At 72.5% G+C, this 18,425-nt stretch overlaps 4 protein-coding genes across 4 annotated transcripts; 1 reads left to right on the plus strand and 3 right to left on the minus strand.

Annotated features, from left to right (window-relative positions):
* Positions 1-1,044: 1,044 nt before the first annotated feature.
* PTA4 (putative inorganic phosphate transporter) lies at positions 1,045-2,796 on the minus strand (the record flags this gene model as incomplete). Its single annotated transcript, XM_009038555.1, has 1 exon — positions 1,045-2,796. One exon carries the CDS (start codon positions 2,794-2,796, stop codon positions 1,045-1,047), a length of 1,752 nt encoding a protein of 583 aa, XP_009036803.1.
* A 9,573-nt stretch (positions 2,797-12,369) lies between these two features.
* Positions 12,370-13,305, minus strand: AURANDRAFT_12241 (hypothetical protein; the record flags this gene model as incomplete). Its single annotated transcript, XM_009038554.1, has 2 exons — positions 12,370-12,459; positions 12,562-13,305. Coding segments are annotated over 2 exons (834 nt in total), but the record flags the coding sequence as incomplete, so codon positions are not given.
* A 389-nt stretch (positions 13,306-13,694) lies between these two features.
* On the plus strand, positions 13,695-15,070 carry AURANDRAFT_37383 (hypothetical protein; the record flags this gene model as incomplete). Its single annotated transcript, XM_009038266.1, has 1 exon — positions 13,695-15,070. The coding sequence occupies one exon, from the start codon at positions 13,811-13,813 to the stop codon at positions 15,065-15,067; it is 1,257 nt and encodes a 418-aa protein (XP_009036514.1).
* Positions 15,069-17,862, minus strand: AURANDRAFT_63810 (hypothetical protein; the record flags this gene model as incomplete). The annotated part of the gene is made up of 4 exons (XM_009038553.1): positions 15,069-15,572; positions 15,868-16,960; positions 17,015-17,246; positions 17,673-17,862. The coding sequence occupies 4 exons, from the start codon at positions 17,860-17,862 to the stop codon at positions 15,069-15,071; spliced, it is 2,019 nt and encodes a 672-aa protein (XP_009036801.1).
* Between the last annotated feature and the right edge of the window lie 563 nt (positions 17,863-18,425).

An 18,425-nucleotide genomic window follows, 5' to 3' on the forward strand; every position in this document is an offset into this window, starting at 1 on the left:
TCTTCCTGCGGTACCGGCGGAGCGGGCCGACGAACATGGGCGCGATCAAGGGCTACTACAAGTCCATCTGGGACCTCTTCTACCTCGAGTACCTCCTCTACATCTTCATCTGAGCGTCGCCGCGTCGCGCGTCCGAAGCGCCGCGAGGGGTCGTAACCAGCCGCCGGACCCTCGTCTCGAACGCCGCGGCGGCGGTCCGCGCCGGCGGCAGGGGACGGGGTCGCCGGACGAGTCGGCGCCGGACGAGTAGGCGCCGCCGGCGGACGGGCATCCGGACGGCGTCCGGAAGTCGCATCATCCTTGCACCTCGGGAGCGCTTGGCGACGCGAAGCTCTCGCGCCGACCACTCCTCCGACCACGCCTCCGACCACGCCTCCGACCATGTCCGGCATGCCCCCGCCCGCGGCCACGGGCGCCAAGCCCGAGGACGAGGACAAGGTCCGCGCCGAGGCGAAGGAGATCGTCGAACGCGCCAAGAAAGACCTCGGACTGCGCACGTTCGCCGCCGGCGCCGCGCCGCGCCGCGCGTCGTCCTCACGCGTCCGTGTCGCAGGCAGGGCCGCAAGGACATGAAGGCGCTGTCCGCGGACAAGAAGGACGACATCCAGGCCCTCATCAACAGACGCGTCGCCGAGAGCCCGCGGCCCCGCGTCGCGACGCCTCCGCGGCCTCCCGCGCGCGTCACCCCCCTCGCCTCGCAGGCCTCGGCGACCGGCCGAAGGAGGCGCCGAAGCCCGCGGCGCCCGCGGCCGCGCCCGCCGCCGCGCCGCCGAAGAAGCTCTCCGTCGCGGAGGAGGCCGCCGCGAACAAGGCCGAGGCCGCGGGCATCGTCAAGGAGGCCCAGAAGGCCTACGACGCGCGCATCGCGGACCGCGAGAAGGCGAAGACCGCGTCCAAGGACGAGCTCCAGAAGCTCATCGACCTCAAGATCTCCGGCGGCGCGCCGGCGGCGGCGGAGGAGAAGAAGGCGGAGTAGGGGCCCGGTAACGCGGAGGCTCACAGACGGGTCTTAGGGAGGGGGGGGAATGCACGCGGGTCGCCTCTCTAGTTGTAGTGGACCTCGGCGTAGTTGTCGCAGTACTCGCCCTTGAGGGGCTCCGGCGAGGGCCCGACGAGGATGGCCGTCGTGCAGCCGACGACGACGAGCGTGATGATCCAGCCGAAGCACGTCTTCGCGAAGAGCTTGACGTTGACGCCGCCGACGCCCTCGAAGAGGCCCACGGCGACCGTCGCGCCGATCTGGCAGTGCGTCGTCGACAGGGGCCAGCCCTGGCCCGTGCCGTAGATGATGACGAAGGCCGCGCCGAGCTCGATGCAGGAGCCGCGCGACGGCGTGATGGCCGTGAGCTTGACGCCCATGGCGCGCATGATCTTGTAGCCGTAGGTCGCGAGGCCGACGACGATGCCCGCGCCGCCGAGCGCCAGGATCCACATCATCGTGCCCTCGTTCATCTCGTTGGACTTGACGACCTTGCCCTTCTTGTAGGCGACGTAGGCCGCGGCGAAGGGCCCCATGGCGTTGGCGACGTCGTTGGCGCCGTGGGAGAAGGCGTCGACGGTCGCCGTGAAGACCTGGACGTAGCGGAAGAACGCCTCGGCCTTGGCGTCGTGGCGCTCCAAGTTCGCGTGAATCGCGCCGACGCACTCGTCGGTCTTGAGCACGGCGAACTGGTCCTTGGCCAGGGCGCCCTTGAAGTAGCCCGCGACGTCGACGCCGCCCTCCTTCGTCGCCTCGCGCACCTCGTCGTCCTTCGGCGGCGTCTTGCACTCCGCGTCGGCGGCCGTCGCCTCGACGTCGTCGTCGCCGGGGAGCGCCGCGAGGTCCCCCTGGGCCTCGATCTGCTTCGTGATGTAGGGCAGGGACGCCGCGGCGCAGGCGGCGGCCGCGAGGCCCACGTAGCAGCCGATGACGATCGTCGGCACCAAATTCCCGGCCTTGGCCTCGCGCACCAAGCCCGCGGTGCCGAAGCGCTCGGGCTGGCCCTTGGTGCCCTTGACGATCCAGTAGCAGGTGTTGATCGCGAAGGTCGCGCCGACGATGACGGGGAAGGAGACCTTGGCGCGCCAGTACGCGTTCTCCGCGCGGAGCACCGTGAGCCGGATGATGCCGTAGAGCGCCGCGGCGCAGCAGCCCGAGGCCACGGGCGAGAGGACCCAGGACACGACGATCTCGGCCACGCCGTCGAGCCAGGGGAAGTTCTCGAAGGCCATGTTCGTCGTGCCGTTGCCGTAGTCGTTGCGCGTGTAGTTCCAGATGACGCAGCCCTTGCCGCGCGTCATCAGCGTCATGCCGATGATGCCGCCGACGCAGGAGTGGGTCGTGGACACGGGCATCTCGAGGTAGGACGCGAGGATGAGCCAGATGCCCACGGCGATGATGACGCACGTCATGCCGTAGATGAGCAGCCCCGGGTTGTCCTCGAAGCAGCCCACGTCCGCGATGCCCTTGCGGATGGTCTTGGACACGTTGGAGCCCATGAGCACGGCGCCCAGGAACTCGAAGACCGACGCGATCATGACGGCCTGCTTCACCGTGATGGCCTTGGACCCGACGGACGTCGCGAACGCGTTCGCGACGTCGTTCGCGCCGATGCCGTAGGCCTGCGGTACGCGCGGCGTTTTTTGCCGCGGCGCGCGCGCGCCCCGGCGCGGCGCGCGGGGCGGGGGCGAGGCGCGCGGGCGGCGGCGGCGCGCCGTCGGACGCGGCGCGCGCGCCGCGAGGAAGGCGCAGATGCCGGCGCTGATGATGTAGAAGGTCCAGTCGTCCTCCTGGAACTCCTGGCGGTTCGCGCTCATCTCGCTGTAGAGCGTCACGAGGATGAGGGCGGCGAGGCCGCGGGCGAGCGACGCGAAAGGGGCCATGGCTGTTCGGCTTGGTGTGCTTCGCAACTGTGCTTGGCAACTCCCCTTGCTCTGGCGAGATGCGATGCGGGCTGCCCGAATCTGGCTTTTTTTACGAATCTGGCTGCACACGTGTTTGAAGTTTGTAAAATTCTGTGGCGCTTTGATCAACATCATCATGATGTCGCCTCGCATCTCGTGAGCGTCGCGTCGCATCTCGCGAGGGACGATGGGCGCGAAGCCGTCGAAGCCGTACGGCGGCGAGTACGCCGTGAACGCGCGTCGCCGGCGTCGCGTCCTGTGGCAGCAAAATGAACGCATCGCGTAGGTCATGTTCCTCTGCAACCACAACAGCTGCCGCTCGCAGATGGCCGACGGCTGGCTCCGCCACCTGCGCGGCGGCGCCTCCGTCGGCGTCGCGTCCGCGGGCATCGTCGGCGGCACGGCGGTCAAGCCCGGCGCCATCGCCGTCATGCGGGAGGCCGGCGTCGACATCTCCGGGTTTTCGTCCGACGCGGTCGCCGACTTCGACGCGGCGCGCTTCGACGTCGTCGTCTCCTGCTGCGGCTGCGGCGCCAAGCTCGACCCCGAGGACAAGGTGGCCTGGAAGCGGCGCGCGATCTTCGAGGACTGGGACCTCGACGATCCGCCGGCCATCGACCCCGGGGACCTGTCCGAGTACCGCCGCGTGCGCGACGAGGTCAAAGCCAAGTGCGTCGAGCTCCTCGCCAAGCTCCGGGACGGCCCCGACCTCCCCGCGGCGAAGGGCGTCGCCTGCGGCTGCGTCGACTTCCTCTTCCTCTAGGAGACTCAGTGGAGACTAAGTCAGAGACGCGTACGAAGCAGGAGACTTAGGCGTCGGCGGCCTCCGTGGAGTTGTAGTGCTCGCCGAGGGCGTAGTAGTGGCGGTGGTACGCGACGACCAGCGGCGCGCCGTCGAACTCGGCGCCCATCTCGAGGAGGGGCGCGTCGCGCGCGTGGACGCGGATGGGCCGCCGGAGGGCCCGGGCGAGCGCGAGGAGCTCGGGCTGGCCGCCCCACTCCGCCGTGTCCCGGATCTTGCGCACGTGGTCGTCGAAGGCCGCGTCCGGGTCGTCGGCGTCCAGCGCGACGAACGCGACGAAGTCGTCCCGGTGGGACGCCATGTAGTCCGCGCACGTCCGCCGGAGCCGCGCAAAGTCGGACCCGTCGCCGAGCTGGTCCGCGACGGACCGGTAGAGGCAGTGGCCGTCGGCCGCGACCTCGCGGACTTTCAACCGCTCCGGCGCGAGCCGCGCGTTGATGGCCTCGAGCTCGAATTTACGCTCGGACGACGCCTCGAGCGCCGCGGTCTCGTCGTCGATGCGCTTCTCCTTCTCCGTCGCCTCCCTGGCCTTGCTGGCCTTCTTCGCGCGCTTCTTCTCCGCCTTGGCCCTCCGCCGCGCCTCCGCGGCCTCCTCCTCGGCCCGCTTCGCCGCCGCGGCCTCCTCCGCGCTCGGCCCCGCGGCCTCGTCGTCCTCCGTCTCCGCGTCGCCGTCGAGCGCCTCGAGCTCCTCGTGCTGCCGGTACTGCAGGTCCGCGAGGTGCCGGTCGATCTCGAAGTTCACCTCCTTCTTCTTCTTGCCGCTTTTGCCCGCGCGCAGCTGCGCCGCCTCGGCCTCGAAGGCCTCGAGCTCCTCGGCGTGCTTCGCGCGCAGGGCGTCGAGCGCGGACACGTGGCTCGCCATAGCGGAGCACGCGTCTGACGCGCGGCGCGACGCGCCTTCGCTCCTCGCGCGCAGACGCTTGCAGACCGCTTGCAGGTCCTCCAGCGGGGCCAGCAGCTCGTTTGGCGACCAGATACATGATGGATGATGCCGCGGCTCTTGAAGCGAACCGTGCCGCGGGCAGCCACCGATGATGATGACGCCAAGCTAGAATCGCCGCCGATCATGCGCCGCCTCCTCGCCGCGCTGGTCGCTCTGTGCGCGCTCGCCGCGCCGCCGAAGCAAAAGGAGAAGAAGGAGCGGCCGCCGGCGCACAACAAGATTTGGGACAAGTCCATGCGCTGCGTGCCGGCCCCCGCCGCTGCGAGGAACGCGAGCCGCTACGCCTACATGGTCGTCGTCGGCCCCATCTCGCGGTCCGCGCCGCGCTACGGCACCTGGCTCTACCCCATCCTCGCCCTGCGCCACGCGCTCGCGAGGAAGGGCTCCCGGGCCGACCTCGTCGTCCTGTGCGCGCTCGAGGAGGGCTCCGAGCAGGACCGCATGCTCCCGGAGGAGGAGGCGCTCTTCGCCGGCCAGGGCATCCGGTGGCGCTACGTGCCCAAGCCGCGGATCCGCGGCTTCCACATGGGCCACTACAAGCTCTGGGCCTGGCAGCACACGGAGTACGACCGAGTGCAGCTGTTGGACGCGGACGTGCTGCCCCTCGCGAACATGGACGCGCTCTTCGAGCTGCCGGGGCTCGCGGACGCGCCCTTCGTGGGCTGCCCGGGCAAGGACAGCGTGCTCAACGCGGGCTGGTTCTCGCTGCGGCCCGACTGCGACCACTTCAAGAAGATGACGGACCTGCTCTGGTACCGGGGCCAGCGCGGCGGCCACCCCTGGGACATGGCGCGCGGCTGGGGCGTCGACATGCCGCCCTGGCTCAACGCGCTCGATCGGCCCATGAAGGCCGGCTGGGACTTCTTCGACTCGCGGGGCAACCAGGGCCACATGTACGCGTACTTTCGGTTCTTCGCGAGGGACCTCGTGCTCATCTTCGGCGACCGCGTCCTCGCGTGGGGGCCGCGCGGCGGCGCCGAGGACGCGGCGTCGGCGCGCGCGCTGGCGCGCGGCGGCGCCGCGCCGCGCGTCGTCGCGGACCGCGGCGCGGGGGGGCCGCTCGCGGACCGCGTCTGGGCCAACTTCCCCTGCCCCTTCCACTCGGGCCCGGCGGCGCCGGAGCTGGCCTACTACCACTTCACGGGCAGCCGCAAGCCCTGGAACAAGCACGACCGGCGGAACGCCAAGTTCGCCGAGTGGTACGACACGCTCGCGGACATCGGCGTCGACGTCCAGGCCGTGCTCTTCGGGGGCGCGACGACCTAGGAGTTACCGAGGCGGAGCCGCGGCGCGTCCGCGGGGAGCACGGACGCGCCGAGGTCGTAGCCCGCGGCCGCGAGCGCGGCGTCGAGCGCGTCGACGGCGCGCTCGCCGGGCGCGGCCGCGGCGACGGCCGCCGCGAAGGCCTCCGGCGCCAGGCGCCAGAGGTCGCGGCGGCCCCGGAGCGCGCGGCCGTGGAGGAGCGCCGCGCGCTCGTCGCGCGGCGACGCGCCCTCGAGGAGCGCGACGCGGCCCGGCACGGCGACGTAGCGCCCCCCCGCCGCGGCGACGGCCGCGGCGACGCGCGCCGGGTGGCGCCGCCACGCCCGCAGGAACGCCGAAGGGGCCGCGCGGCCGCCGTTGTCGGGCGCGCCGGCGACGCGGTCGAGCTTCGCGAGCTCCGCGGGCGACGGCGCCGAACCCGTCCGCTCGAAGGCGTCGACGACCACGTCGAAGCGCCGCGGGCAGCCCAGCTTGTCGAGGGCCAGGCACCTGAGGCCGCGGCCGCAGCTGACGACGTGCAACGCCGTCAACACGCCGTACAAACCGAGGCTCGCGGCCGCCTTCGCGCCCGCCGCGGCGGCGCGCGCGCGGCGGGCCACGGCGACCGTCGCCGCGAGCGACAGGCCGAGGCCCGCGAGGCCGGACACGGTGCCGATCGCCGCGCCCTTGGCCGCGACCTCGGCGTAGTCCGCCGACGACGCGGCCCAGTGCGCCGCCACGGCCGCGTTCGCGCCGCCCGCCGCCACGCCGCAGAGCGCCTTGAGCACCGACGCCGCGCACAGCAACGGAAAAAAGCACGCGCGCGGCGCGTGGGGCGTCGCGATCTCGCAGAGCAGCGCCGCGTCCACACAGAGATCGCCGAAGAAGCGCCAGCGCCGCGCGTCGCCGTCGAGCGCCGGCGCCAAGCGCGACGTCGCGGCCAAAGACGCGACCATGCCGCTCGCGTCGCGCGCGAGCCACGCGACCGTCGCCGCCGCCGCGCTCGAGGCCGCGGTGCCGCCGAGGCCGAGGCCCGCGAAGACCGCGCTCGTCGCGAGCGCGCTCCGGAGCTGCGTCGACAGGTCCTGCGCGACGTGCCACCGCTGGTACCGGCCGTACTCGGGCGCGGTGAGCGTCGACGGCACGAAGAGCGAGGTCGCCGCGCGGCCGAAGCCGCGCGCCGCGCCGCCGCCGCCGACGCGCGCGGGCGCGTCGTTGTTGCTGATGTGCCAGCGTTTCAGGACCTCGCCGTTGCCGATCACCTCGGACGCGTAGCGCGGCAGCGCCAGCGCGCGCGCGACGTGCAGCAGGATCACGTGTAGCAGCGCGCGCATCGGTGCGATGCTCTCGTTGAGGTCGGCAACATCAATGCAGCATCAGCTTCGACCTAGCCTGCTCGCGCTCGACTCCTCGAGAACTGGGCGCGAGATCCCGGCGCGTTACGCGGCACAGGAGCCCTCCCCCTAGGGGCCGGCGAGGTCCGCGAGGGAGCCCGACGAGTCGCCGGCGGCGTCGAGGCTCGCGAGGGACGCGGCCGAGTCGCCGCGCTTCGGCGTGCAGTGGTCGAGCACGAACTGCTTCAGCGCGAGCTCCTCGGGCGAGACGGAGGCGTCGGTGCCGCCGTAGGCCACGGGGAGCTGGTCCTCGTCGACGAGCTCCCGGAGCGTGGCCTCGTAGTTGCCGCGCAGCACGGTGATCTTCTCGCGGACGTTCGGATCCAAAAGCGGCGACACGATGGACCAGATGACCCCGAAAATCGACGGCGCGTTGATGATGATCGTGCGCCAGACGCGCTCCGGGTAGTTGCGGTTGATGGCGTTGATGGCCTTGAAGTACGCGGCCGTCGCGCCGCCGCAGTCGCCGAGGCCGATCGACTTGCAGTCGATGATCTTCAGGAAGTAGCCCTCCGGGTCCTTGGGCGCCCGGCCCACCTCGTCGACGTCGTCCAGCAGCGTCGCGTAGGTCCAGGCGGACACGAAGTGCATGTGCGCGACGACGTCGGCCATGCCGATGCCCCGCCGCTCCATCGCTTTAAAGGCGCGGTTCGGGTTCTCGATGACCTCGTACGCGCAGAGGTGGCCCAGCTTGTCGCGCCGGTGGAAGAAGTGGGCGTGGGACGCCTTGATGACGTCGAAGTGGGGCTGGGGCGCGTACTGGACGTCCTCGGGCCGGTTCCCGTCCGCGCGCCACGCCTCCGTCTCCTTCCATCTTTTCAACGCCTGCGCCGGGTCGCCGCGGACCGCGCCCAGGAAGCGCTTCGGCACGTCCCGCGGGAGCGCGTCGGCGACCTCGTTTTCCGAAGACGCGCCCGCGTCCTCGAGGCCCGCGCGCGGCGGCTTCGACAGCTCGTCGCGCGGCGCGGGGATCTCCGCGGCGGCCGCGGCCTCCTTGAGCTTCTCCGCGCGCCGCGACGCGCTCCGCACGACGGCGGGCCGCGTCTTGGACCCGTCGCGCCAGCGCCAGTCCACCAACCGTAAATCCAGCGTCAGCTTCCGCCCGCGCTTCCGCGCGCGCTTCGCCGCCGCGACGGCGGCGAGCGCCGCCGGCGGCACGCGCTCGCCGTCGGGCCGCGGCGCCGCCAGCGCCTCGTCCGCCGCCGCCGCCAGCGCGCTGCGCACGGAGAGCGCGGCGACGGAGAGCAAGAGGATGGCGCCCAGCGACGCCCGGAGCTGCCACGCGTTATCTTCTCCATCGTAGACCAAACGGATGCTGTCGCCCAGGAAGCAGGCCTTGGCCACGTACGCCAGGACCCCAAAGACCACGGCCCCGACGACGTGCTCCAACGTCTGCTGGGACACGGTGCCCGGCGCGCCGCCGAGCACGGACGTCTTCAGGAACGCCGCGGGCGAGTCGACGAAGACGTCGCCGAACCCTTGGGCGACGTCCAAAGCCGTCGCGATGGCCCAGGACGCCCACTCCGGCAGCGTCGCGTCGTCGCGCGCCGCCTCGAACGCGGCTGTCGCATCGATAGCCACCAAGATGTCGAGCGTCTCGACCTTGGACTCCGCGCCGTCGTCGCGCGCCTCGCTCGCCTGTGTGGAAATCAACCGCTGGTTTGGGTGGTCCTGACCAAACTTCAGAATTCTCTCGCTCGATCAAATCGAAGTCGATTCGGCTGATTTTGGACGAATCGATTGCTCTCGTCGAGTTCTCGAAGCACAGCCGAAGAGCTTGCGTCGAAACTGTCGCATATGCGCACATTGAAGTCGGGTTGAAGATTTGAATTCCACGCAGTCGCTCGCGTCCTCCTTCTCCGCGACCTCGCACCAGAACGCGCCCCGGGCGCCGCCGGACACGGCCGCGTGGGCGTCGCCGACGGACGCCGCCGCGCCGAGGCCCTGGGCCTGGTCCGCCGCCGCGCGGCCGACGAGGGCGACGACGTCGAGCTCGACGTCCCCGGCGTTGAGCTCGAGGGCCAACGTCGCGTCTTCGACCTCAACTTTGACGGGCTCGCACCAGCCGTAGCCGAAGCGCGGCGACCCCCGCGCGACGATGCGCGGCTCCGGCGCCGCGGCCGCGAGGGTGTCGTCAGTCATGGTTTGTGAACGGCACACCCGCGCCGCGGCCGTCGCCGTCGCGAGGACGAGGTCGTGGCCGTGGGCCTTGTCGTCGAGGCGGTGCACGGCGGCGAGCGCGCGGTCCTTGGCGCGCGCGATGGCCTTGAGCCAGCCCAGGCAGTCGCGCGCGTTGACGGCCCGGAGGCAGATGGACACGTCGTTGAGGTCGCCGATCGTGAAGCAGCGGTGGTGCAGCGGCGGCGCGAAGGACTCCGCGTCGCCGTGGCGGAGGATGGAGAGGATGTCCGTGACGTGGAGGTTGTGGAGCAGCTTGCCGCTCGCCGCCGCCGACGCCGGGTCGTCGCCCTTGACGCCCGCGGCCGCGGCCGCCGCCGCGGGGTGCGCGTTCGGCAGATCCGCCGTCGCCGCGAGCGCGGCGGCCGCGGACGGGACCGCCTTGCCGGAATTCGGCGACGACGCCGGGTCCGACGCCTGGCGCGGCTGCGTCAGCGTGTTCAGCAGGCCCAGGGGCCCCGGCGGCGGGTCCTTCCGGCTCGCCCGCGCGGAGACGGGCTCGTCGAGCGGCTGGAAGACCAAAAGCGACAGGTGCGTCAGGATCACGTGCGTCTGGACCCAGGCGCCCGACGCGCCGTCCCTACACTCGAGGCGCCCGCGCCGCGTGACGCCGGGGAGGGACGCCGAGTCCCCGAGCGGGTAGACGGCGTTCGGCTTCCGCGACCGCTCCTTCGCGCGCTGCAGCGCGGACTCGAGCATGCCGCCGACGCCCGTCGTGGACTTGGCCGTGCGCCAGGCCGGCGGCGCCTCGCCCTCGAGCGCCAGGAAGCGCCGCGTCTCGCTCTGGAGCGACAGCGGGAGGTCGCCGATCGACGCGACCGTCTCCCGCAGCCAGCCGTTCAGCAGCTCGCACTGCTCGCTAATCTCCGTCGGCGACATGCGCAGGCCCAACCGCGCCTTCCGCGTGACCTTCGGGAAGCGGTCCGCCGTGCCGTAGAGCACGCCGCCGTCGTCCTGGAGCCTCTTGTGGAGCGCGCGGAACATCTCGAACTTCACGGACAGCGTCCGCTCCGCGCCGTCCTGCTCCGCGCGCACGAAGTAGGTCGGCGCGCCGCCGTTGACGGCGTAGCGCTCGATGCGCGCCGAGATGCGCTTCGAGGTGGCGTCGGGCGTCGCCGCGGCGGGCGGCGGCGGCGGCGCCGGCGCGTCGGCCGTCGACGGGGCCTTCGTGTCGTCGCCGAGCCAGCGCGCCTGCGCGGCCATCTCGTTTTTGTTGTTGTTTTCTCTTTGTGTGGCGTCGGCGGCGGCCGACGGAGCCGCCTCTTCGGGTGGCACGGCGGCGCCGACGAGGCCTGCCTTGCGGCCGTCGACGATTTGGGAGGCCGCCGAGCAAGCTTTCTTGCCACAAACTCTCTCACTCTCTTCGCCGGGGCTAAATTCGCCAGCTCACGCAGCTCTCTGAGGCGCCGCTTCGCGACGAGGTGCGCGCGCGTTCCTGTCGTGGGCGGTCTCCCGCGTATCTGTCTCTGCGCGTGGGGCCTCGGCTGTTCCGCTGGCGTGCCGCTGGCCGCCGCCGCGGCGAGATGGCCGAGCAGAGAAGGCGGGAATGTGGGCAGCCCCGTTCTCCCGCCGCCACCGCCGCTCCCGTACCACCGCCGCCGACGACCGCCGCCGCGCGCCGCCGGCGAGGGACGGAGGCGTGGCGGCGCTTCAAAGACCGCGCCAAGCCGACGTTGGCAAACTCACTGAAGGCGGCTTCAGGACCATCAATATCAGGATCTCCGAGATGGATCTCGAGGGCGACGTTTGTAGCGATCTTGCATCGTCGCGCTCTCGTCTTCCACGCCTCCCCAGCTAGCTCCGGCTCCGACTGGCAACAAGCGGCTTCGTTCTGCGCCGCGTTCCCCACCGACCGCCGCGCCCCGCGCCGCGCCCCGCCCCGCCGCCGCCGCGGGACCCCGCGCGCCCGGGGAAACGCGCGGGCGCCGGCACCGAAGCGGCGAAGGCCTTCGCCGCTTCCGTACCAGATGACGGAGCTCGACATCGCCCTCGCGGCGACGTACCTGAAGCGCGTGACGCTGAGCTCGTCGGCCCTCGACGAGCTCATCGAGGAGGAGAACACGCGGAAGATCCGCCGCGTCGTGTCCAGCAACGGCCTCATGCAGTCGTCGCCCCGGTCCGGGCTTCTGTCCGAGGAATCCGCCCCGCGGAAGAAGCCCGACGACGGCGAGCTGCGGCGCGTCGTGTCCGCCGAGGAGATGATCGAGATGGGCGCGAGCGCCGCGGCCCTCGAGTCCCTCGGCGGGGGTCCCTCCCTTTCCACCGAGAAGCGCGACGAGTCCGCGCGGGCCGTCAGCGAGGGCGACGACGACGCGCAGCTCGGCCGGGGCTCCGACGAGACCCTCGAGACGTTCGTCAAGGACCTCGAGGACCAGGGGAGCCTCGGCCCCGTCGAGATCGGCCGCTGCCGCGAGATCGCGGCCACCGCCGACGATTTCGTGAAGCGGGGGCTCAACGACGCGCTCGGCTCCGCGGTCCTCGAGGGCGACTTCCGCGACCTCGGCGACATCGTCGGCATCCACCGACGGAGCCGGCCCTACGACCTCCGCGACGACCTCCGCCGCGCGGTCGCCTTCACGAAGCAGCGCGCGATCGACTTCCGCCTCGCGGAGCGTACCGACGACGCGCTCGAGGCCATGCGCGAGCTCAAGAAGCTCCAGTGGCAGCTCGACCAGCTCTTCTGAGCCCCCGGAAATCGGACGCACCCGGGAATCTCCCCCCGCTCCCCCCCGCCCCCCATCGGCGACGCGGCCGCGACCAACGCGCACCCCGTCGGACACACCTCGCCAAGTCTAAGCAAGTGCTGTTTGTACCCGGGACGGCGCGGAAGGCGAATCCGCACTCCACCTGGCACGCGCCACATTCCTACCACGATCGACGCCTTAGGAGGGCTCGACCTTCGCGCGCTTCGCGCCGCGCTCGGGCCGGACGGTGAAGGACGCGCAGTACATGTCCTTGCTCGGCGCGACGTTGCGCACCCAGCGCAGCACGAAGTGCTCGCCCGCCAGCGCCGCGGCCTCGGCCGCGTCCGGCGACGCGAGCGGCACGCCGCCGTTCGCGGACTCCGGCAGCGGCGAGCCCACGGCGGCCTCGCACCGCGCCTTCACGTCGGCGACGACCGCCGCGGCCTGGCCCGCCTGGCCGCCCTTGGACGCGCCGGCGAAGCAGTAGCAGTGCACGACGACGGGCGCCGCCAGCTCGAGGTCCCGGAACGCGTCGAGGAGCTCGATGCCCGACGCCGGCAGGTTGTAGATCGCGTGCGTCGGCCGCAGTCCTTCGGCGACCAAGCCCCGGAGGAAGTCGCGCGCGCAGCCCGGCCCCCGCACCTCCAGCAGGTCGCCGCAGCGGTTGCGGTCCTTGTTGGCGCGGAGGTACTCGACGGACTTCGGGTTCAAGTCGTTCGCGTGGCATCGGATCCGCCGCTTCGCCGCGAGGGGCACGCTGAAGGGCCCGACGCCGCAGGTGCAGTCCGCGACCAAGGACCCCGCGGGGATGGTCTCGAGCAGCCGGCCGTGCTCGGCCTGGAGGCGGCTGTTCCAGTAGACGTTTCGGACGTCGAACTCGAAGTGGCAGCCCTGCTCCTTGAGCGCCACCTTCGTGTCCGGGTCGCCCGCGAGGATCTCGAGGTCGTAGGTCCGGAACTCGTTGGCGATGTCGCCGACCTTGTTCACGACCGTGCGCACGGTCGCGACCTTGTCGAGGAGGATCTCGCCGATGATTCGTTTGTAGGGCTCGTGCTCGGGCCGCAGGTTCAGGTGCGCGACGTGGCCCGCGGCCTCGAAGGACGTCGGCGCGTCGACGCCCGCGGGGAGCACGCGCTTCAGGGCCTCCTCCGCCGTGAAGTAGTCGTAGTCGAGCGCGACGACGTGCGCGCCGGCCGTCGCGCCGCCGGACGCCAATTCCGCGGCCACCCAGTCGCGCGCGGCCGCGTCGCCGATGGCGCCGGCGAAGCCCGCGACGGGCAAGTCGCGCGACAGCAGCACCTGCTTCGTGCCCGGCGCGGCGCCGTCGACGACGTTGCGCGTGCGCGCGACGTTGAGCAGGTGGGGCCGCAGCTTGCCCAGGAACTCGCCCGTGCGCTTCGCGGGGACGACGAGCGTGCCGACGCGGATCTCCTCGCGGATCTTCGACCGGTCGAGCACCTTCGACGCGCTCATGGTGACGCAGCGGCGCGGTAAGGTGATGGCGAGAAGGGCTAACATGTGCTGCGGGAGCGGGCCATCGCCTGTGGCGAAGAATGCGATGTTGCTCGTTGACGCGATGATGGACCCGCCTTAAACACCGTCTTCCGCCGTGAACATCGCGCCGCAGCGGTCGCAGTGATCGCATCGCTCGTCTCCGACATCGAAAAGCCAAGAAAAAAACGCGATGCGCCGCGCCTGGCCGCAGCTCCTCCGCTGCTGCGCCCTCGCCGCGGCGCTGCAATCCACCGCGCCGCCGCGGTCGCTCTACGTGCACCTGCCGTTTTGCCGGCGCCGCTGTTTTTACTGCGACTTCCCCGTCGTCGTCGCCGGCGAGGCGTCGGCGACGCGCGACCGCGCGACCGCGCGCTACGTCGACCTGCTCGAACACGAGATGGCGTCGTGGGACGCGCGCGCCGCGCCGCTCGACGCCGTCTACCTCGGCGGCGGCACGCCGTCGCTCGTGGAGCCGGCGCACATCCGGCGCCTCCTCGACGGCGTGCGCGGCGCCGTCGGCGTCGCGGAAGGCGCGGAGGTCACCATCGAGTGCGATCCGGGCACCTTCGACGCCGAAAAGCTCGCGGCCTACGTCGCCGCGGGCGTGACGCGCGTGTCCCTGGGCGTCCAGTCCTTCGACGACGGCGTCCTCGAGGCCGCGGGCCGCGCGCACCGGCGGGCCGACGCGCTCGCGGCCGTGGCGGCCGTCCGCGCCGCGGACCTGCCGCACGGCTGGAGCCTCGACCTCATCTCGGGCCTGCCCGGCCTCGACGGCGGCCTCTGGCGCGACACGCTGGCGGAGGCCCTGGCCTTCGAGCCGCCCCACGTGTCGAGCTACGACCTGCAGGTCGAGGCGGGGACCGCGTTCGGGCGATGGTACGACGACGACGGCGCGAAACCGTCCCCGGCGCGCCCCGCGCTGCCGGACGAGGCGCTGGCGGCGGACATGTACCGCGACGCGTCGCGGCTGCTGCGGGGCGCGGGCTACTGGCACTACGAGATCTCGTCCTACGCGCGGACGCCCGCGCGGAAAGCGGTCCACAACGCGCTCTACTGGCGGCCGCGCGCGTCGTGGCTCGCGCTGGGCCTCGGCGCGACGTCGTCGGCCGGCGGCGACCGCTTCACGCGACCCCGGGCCATGGCCGACTACGAGGCCTGGGTCGCCGGCGGCGCGGCCGTCGGCGAAAGCGACGAATCCGACGGCGCCGACTGGCTCCTCGACGAGCTCCTCACGGGCCTCCGGACGTCCGACGGCGTCGACCTCGGCCGCGTCCGGGCCGAGTACGGCGCCGACGCCGAGGCCGCCGTGCGCCGCGGCGCGGCCGACGCCGTCGCGGCGAACCTCGCGACGCTCGAGGGCGACGCGCTCGCGCTCGCGGACCCCGACGGGTTCCTCTTCTCCAACTTCGCGCTGTCGTCCATCTTCGCGGCGTTAGACGATTCCTAGCCTAGAGGGACAGCGTCAGGGGCGCGGCGTCCAAGTCGTCGAAGGACGCGATCATGGCGCCGAGCTGCGCCTGGAGGTCCGAGCACGCGGACCGGATGGCCCGGAGCGGGCTCTCCTCGGCCGCCGCCGGCGCGGCGGCCGCCTCCGTCCAGGGCACCTCCGTCGAGGGCTCGTCGTCCTCCGGCTCGGCCGGCGGCGGCGCATCGCGCAGAGCAAAGAACGTCGGCGGATAGAAGACGCGTGGCTCGATCTCCTTGAAAAGTTGCGCGTCCTCCTCGGCCGGCGGCGGCGCGTCGTCCTCGGCCGGCGGCGGCGCGGCGTCCTCGGCCGGCGGCGCGTCCTCCTCGGCCATCGGCGCGTCCTCCGGCTCGGCCGGCGGCGCGGCGTCCTCGGCCGGCGGCGGCGGCGCGTCCTCGGCCGGCGGCGCGGCGCCGTCCTCGGCCGGCGGCGCGTCCTCCTCGGCCATCGGCGCGTCCTCCGGCTCGGCCGGCGGCGGCGCGGCGTCCTCGGCCGGCGGCGCGTCCTCCTCCATGGGCACGCCCGCGCGCGCGTGCGGCGCGTAGCTCCGCAGCGTAGGCCGCGAGCGTCATCGCGCGGTAGGCCGCGAGCTCCGCGCCGTCGGCGGGCGCCGCGGCGCGCGGCGGCGGCGGCTTGCCGGCGATAATGGCGCGCGGCGGCGCCGCGCGCGCTTCCGCGGCGACGGCCGGCGCGGGCGCCGGGGCGCGCGCGGGCGCTTCCGCGGCGACGGCCGGCGCGGGCGCGCCCGCGGGCCCGCGCGCCGCCGCCGCGCGGCCCGCGACCGTCTCCAGGAGCTGGCGGCAGACGTCGTTGTTGAGCGCGACCTCGTAGCCGCGCTTGAGGTCCCTCGACTCGTCGAGCGCGTCGACGAGCCCGATGAAGGCGTCGACGACGTCCGAGCCCGGCGCGCTCGCGCCGTCGAGGTGCGCCTTGAGGTGCGCCTCGAGGTCCTCGCTCGTCGCGCCCGCGAGCCACTCGTGGAGCTGCGCGAGGGCCGCGCGGTCGACGGGCGCCGCGGGCGCCGCGGCCTCGACGGGCGCCGCGGCCTCGACCGCGGCCGCGGCCGCGCGCCGCGCCTGCTTCGCGGGCCGCGGCCGCTCGGCGGCCGGCGGCGCCGCGTCGACCGCCTTCGGGCGCTTCCCTTTGATGCCTTTGATGACCTTGATGGACTGGAGCAGGCCCGGCTTGCCGCGCCGGAAGTGCTCGTGCGAGTAGGAGTACATGAGGCCCTCGACGCGCTTGAAGCCGCGGTTGTGCAGCTTGTCGTAGAAGGACTGGAATTTCCAGCGGTCGAGGCCGAAGCGCGAGGGCAGCACCTCGTCGCAGAAGCGCCCGATGTTCCGGACGACGAACGCGTCGCCGTCCTCGCTCCAGCCCACGACGTCCCCGTCGGCCACGCCGCCGTTCGAGTCGACGGCGTCGTAGAGCGCCGCCGGGAACGCCGCGCCGCCTTTCGCGTTGAAGTCGCGCGGCGCGGGCCGCGGCGCCGGCGCGGCCGGCGCCACCGCGGCCTTGGCCCGGGCGGGCAGCGGCGCCGCGGCGGCGTGCGCCTCGAGGGCGCTGCGGAGGTCCGCGATGTCGCGCGGCGCCTCGGCGGCCGGCGGCGCGGCGGCCGCCGGCGGCGGCGCGAGCTTGGCCTTGGCCTGCCGCGCGGGCCGGGGCTTCTTCGGGGGCCGCGTCGCGTAGCGCGCGAGCCGCAGCGTCTTGCCCTCCTGCGTCCCGCGGACCTCGTAGTCGACGAACTCGGAGCGGCCGACGCCCGCGACGTCGTAGCGCTTCGGGCCCTTCTTCTTGAAGAACAGGGTCATGCTGTCGACGACGAAGCCCCCCGCGTCCTTCGTCTCCGCCTCGCCCTCGGGGACGTAGTTCTGGAACCTGCGAGGGAAATAGGTCCGCGCGCGCGCGCGCGGACCCGGAGGGGCGGCGGACGCCGCGGCGCGCCCGCCCTTGAAGATGTAGGAGGTGCCGTCCGTGGCGCTCTGCGGCTGCGGGATCATGTTGTAAACCGCCTGCAGCGCGTGCCGCGAGTCGAGATTGTGCTCCTCGAAGGCCCAGCGGCCCTGGAGGACGAAGGCGCCCTCGCCGTCGCTCTTGATGACCTCGCCGACGATGTGCGCCATGGCGACGGGCTCCGGCGCGGCCTCGCGCTTCATGGTGTCTTCTACCGTTCGGATGCGGCGGCGGCGCCGAGGGGCCACGCGGGGGCTGCGCGCGCGGACCCGGAGAAGCGGCGGCGCGGCGCGCGCGCGGGGCCGGGGCCGAGGGACGCGGCGGCGCGCCCGCCCGCGACGATGCAGCCGGCGCTCCTCCGAACGCCCGCGCCGAGCACCGAGGCACCACTGCGAACCGAGGCACCACTGTGGAACCGAGGGCCGAATGAAATCCAAAGACCCCCTTGGCATAAATGATATGTTTGCCCTAGTCCTTCACCTTTCCCCCAGTAAAACTGAAGCTCTCGTCGGGGCCTGGGGCTGCGTCGGCGCGCGAGGGCTCCGCGGCGCGCGCGCGGACGGACGGTTGCACGCCGCGACTCGTCGGCGGCGCGGAAGGTCGCGCAGCGCCGCGCCCGCGCGGGACGCGCACGAACCGACCGCCGGCGGCGCGGCCGACGCCGCGTAGCCCTGCGCCATGGGCGGCGCGACGTCCGTGGAGCGGACGCCGAAGATCGAGGAGGCCGACGGCATGCTGAGCATCATGTGCACGGCGCCGCTCGACGCGTCCGACGTCCTCAGCGAGAAGGACGCCTTCGACGAGATCGTGAGGCTCCGCAAGGCCATGGTCGTCATCAGCGAGGCGCGCGAGGACTGCCTCACGCAGCTGTCGCCGCGGTCGAAGAAGAAGGAGGACAAGGAGAACGGCGCGACGCGAGAGCTCGAGGGCGGCGGCGTCGTCATGACGCCCTTCAAGATGCAGGGCTTCAACGAGCCCGGCGAGCTGACGTGCGTCATGATCCCGTCCGGCTCCAAGAAATCCATCGTCTTCGTCGGCGGCGAGTCGGGCTTGATTCGGTCCTACGACTACCGCAAGGGCCACGTCGTCAAGACCTTCGCGGGCCACAAGCGCGCGGTGACGGCTTTGGCGGCGGGCGGCGGCAACGAGGCGTACTTCGTCTCCGGGTCCAAGGACAAGAGCGTGCGCATCTGGCGCTGCGACACGCAGGAGGCCGTCGCGACGCTCCGGGGCCACAGCCAGACCGTCACCAGCGTCGCCGTCTACGAGGTCGCGACCATCGCGACGGGCTGCGACGACGGCAAGCTCCGCATCTTCTCTTACGATTCTGATACCTCAGAATCCAACATGGCCGCCATGGTCAACTTCACGGCGGAGAAGGACGACGCCG

Source organism: Aureococcus anophagefferens (assembly GCF_000186865.1).
Source record: "Aureococcus anophagefferens unplaced genomic scaffold AURANscaffold_8, whole genome shotgun sequence".
NCBI lineage: Eukaryota > Pelagophyceae > Pelagomonadales > Pelagomonadaceae > Aureococcus > Aureococcus anophagefferens.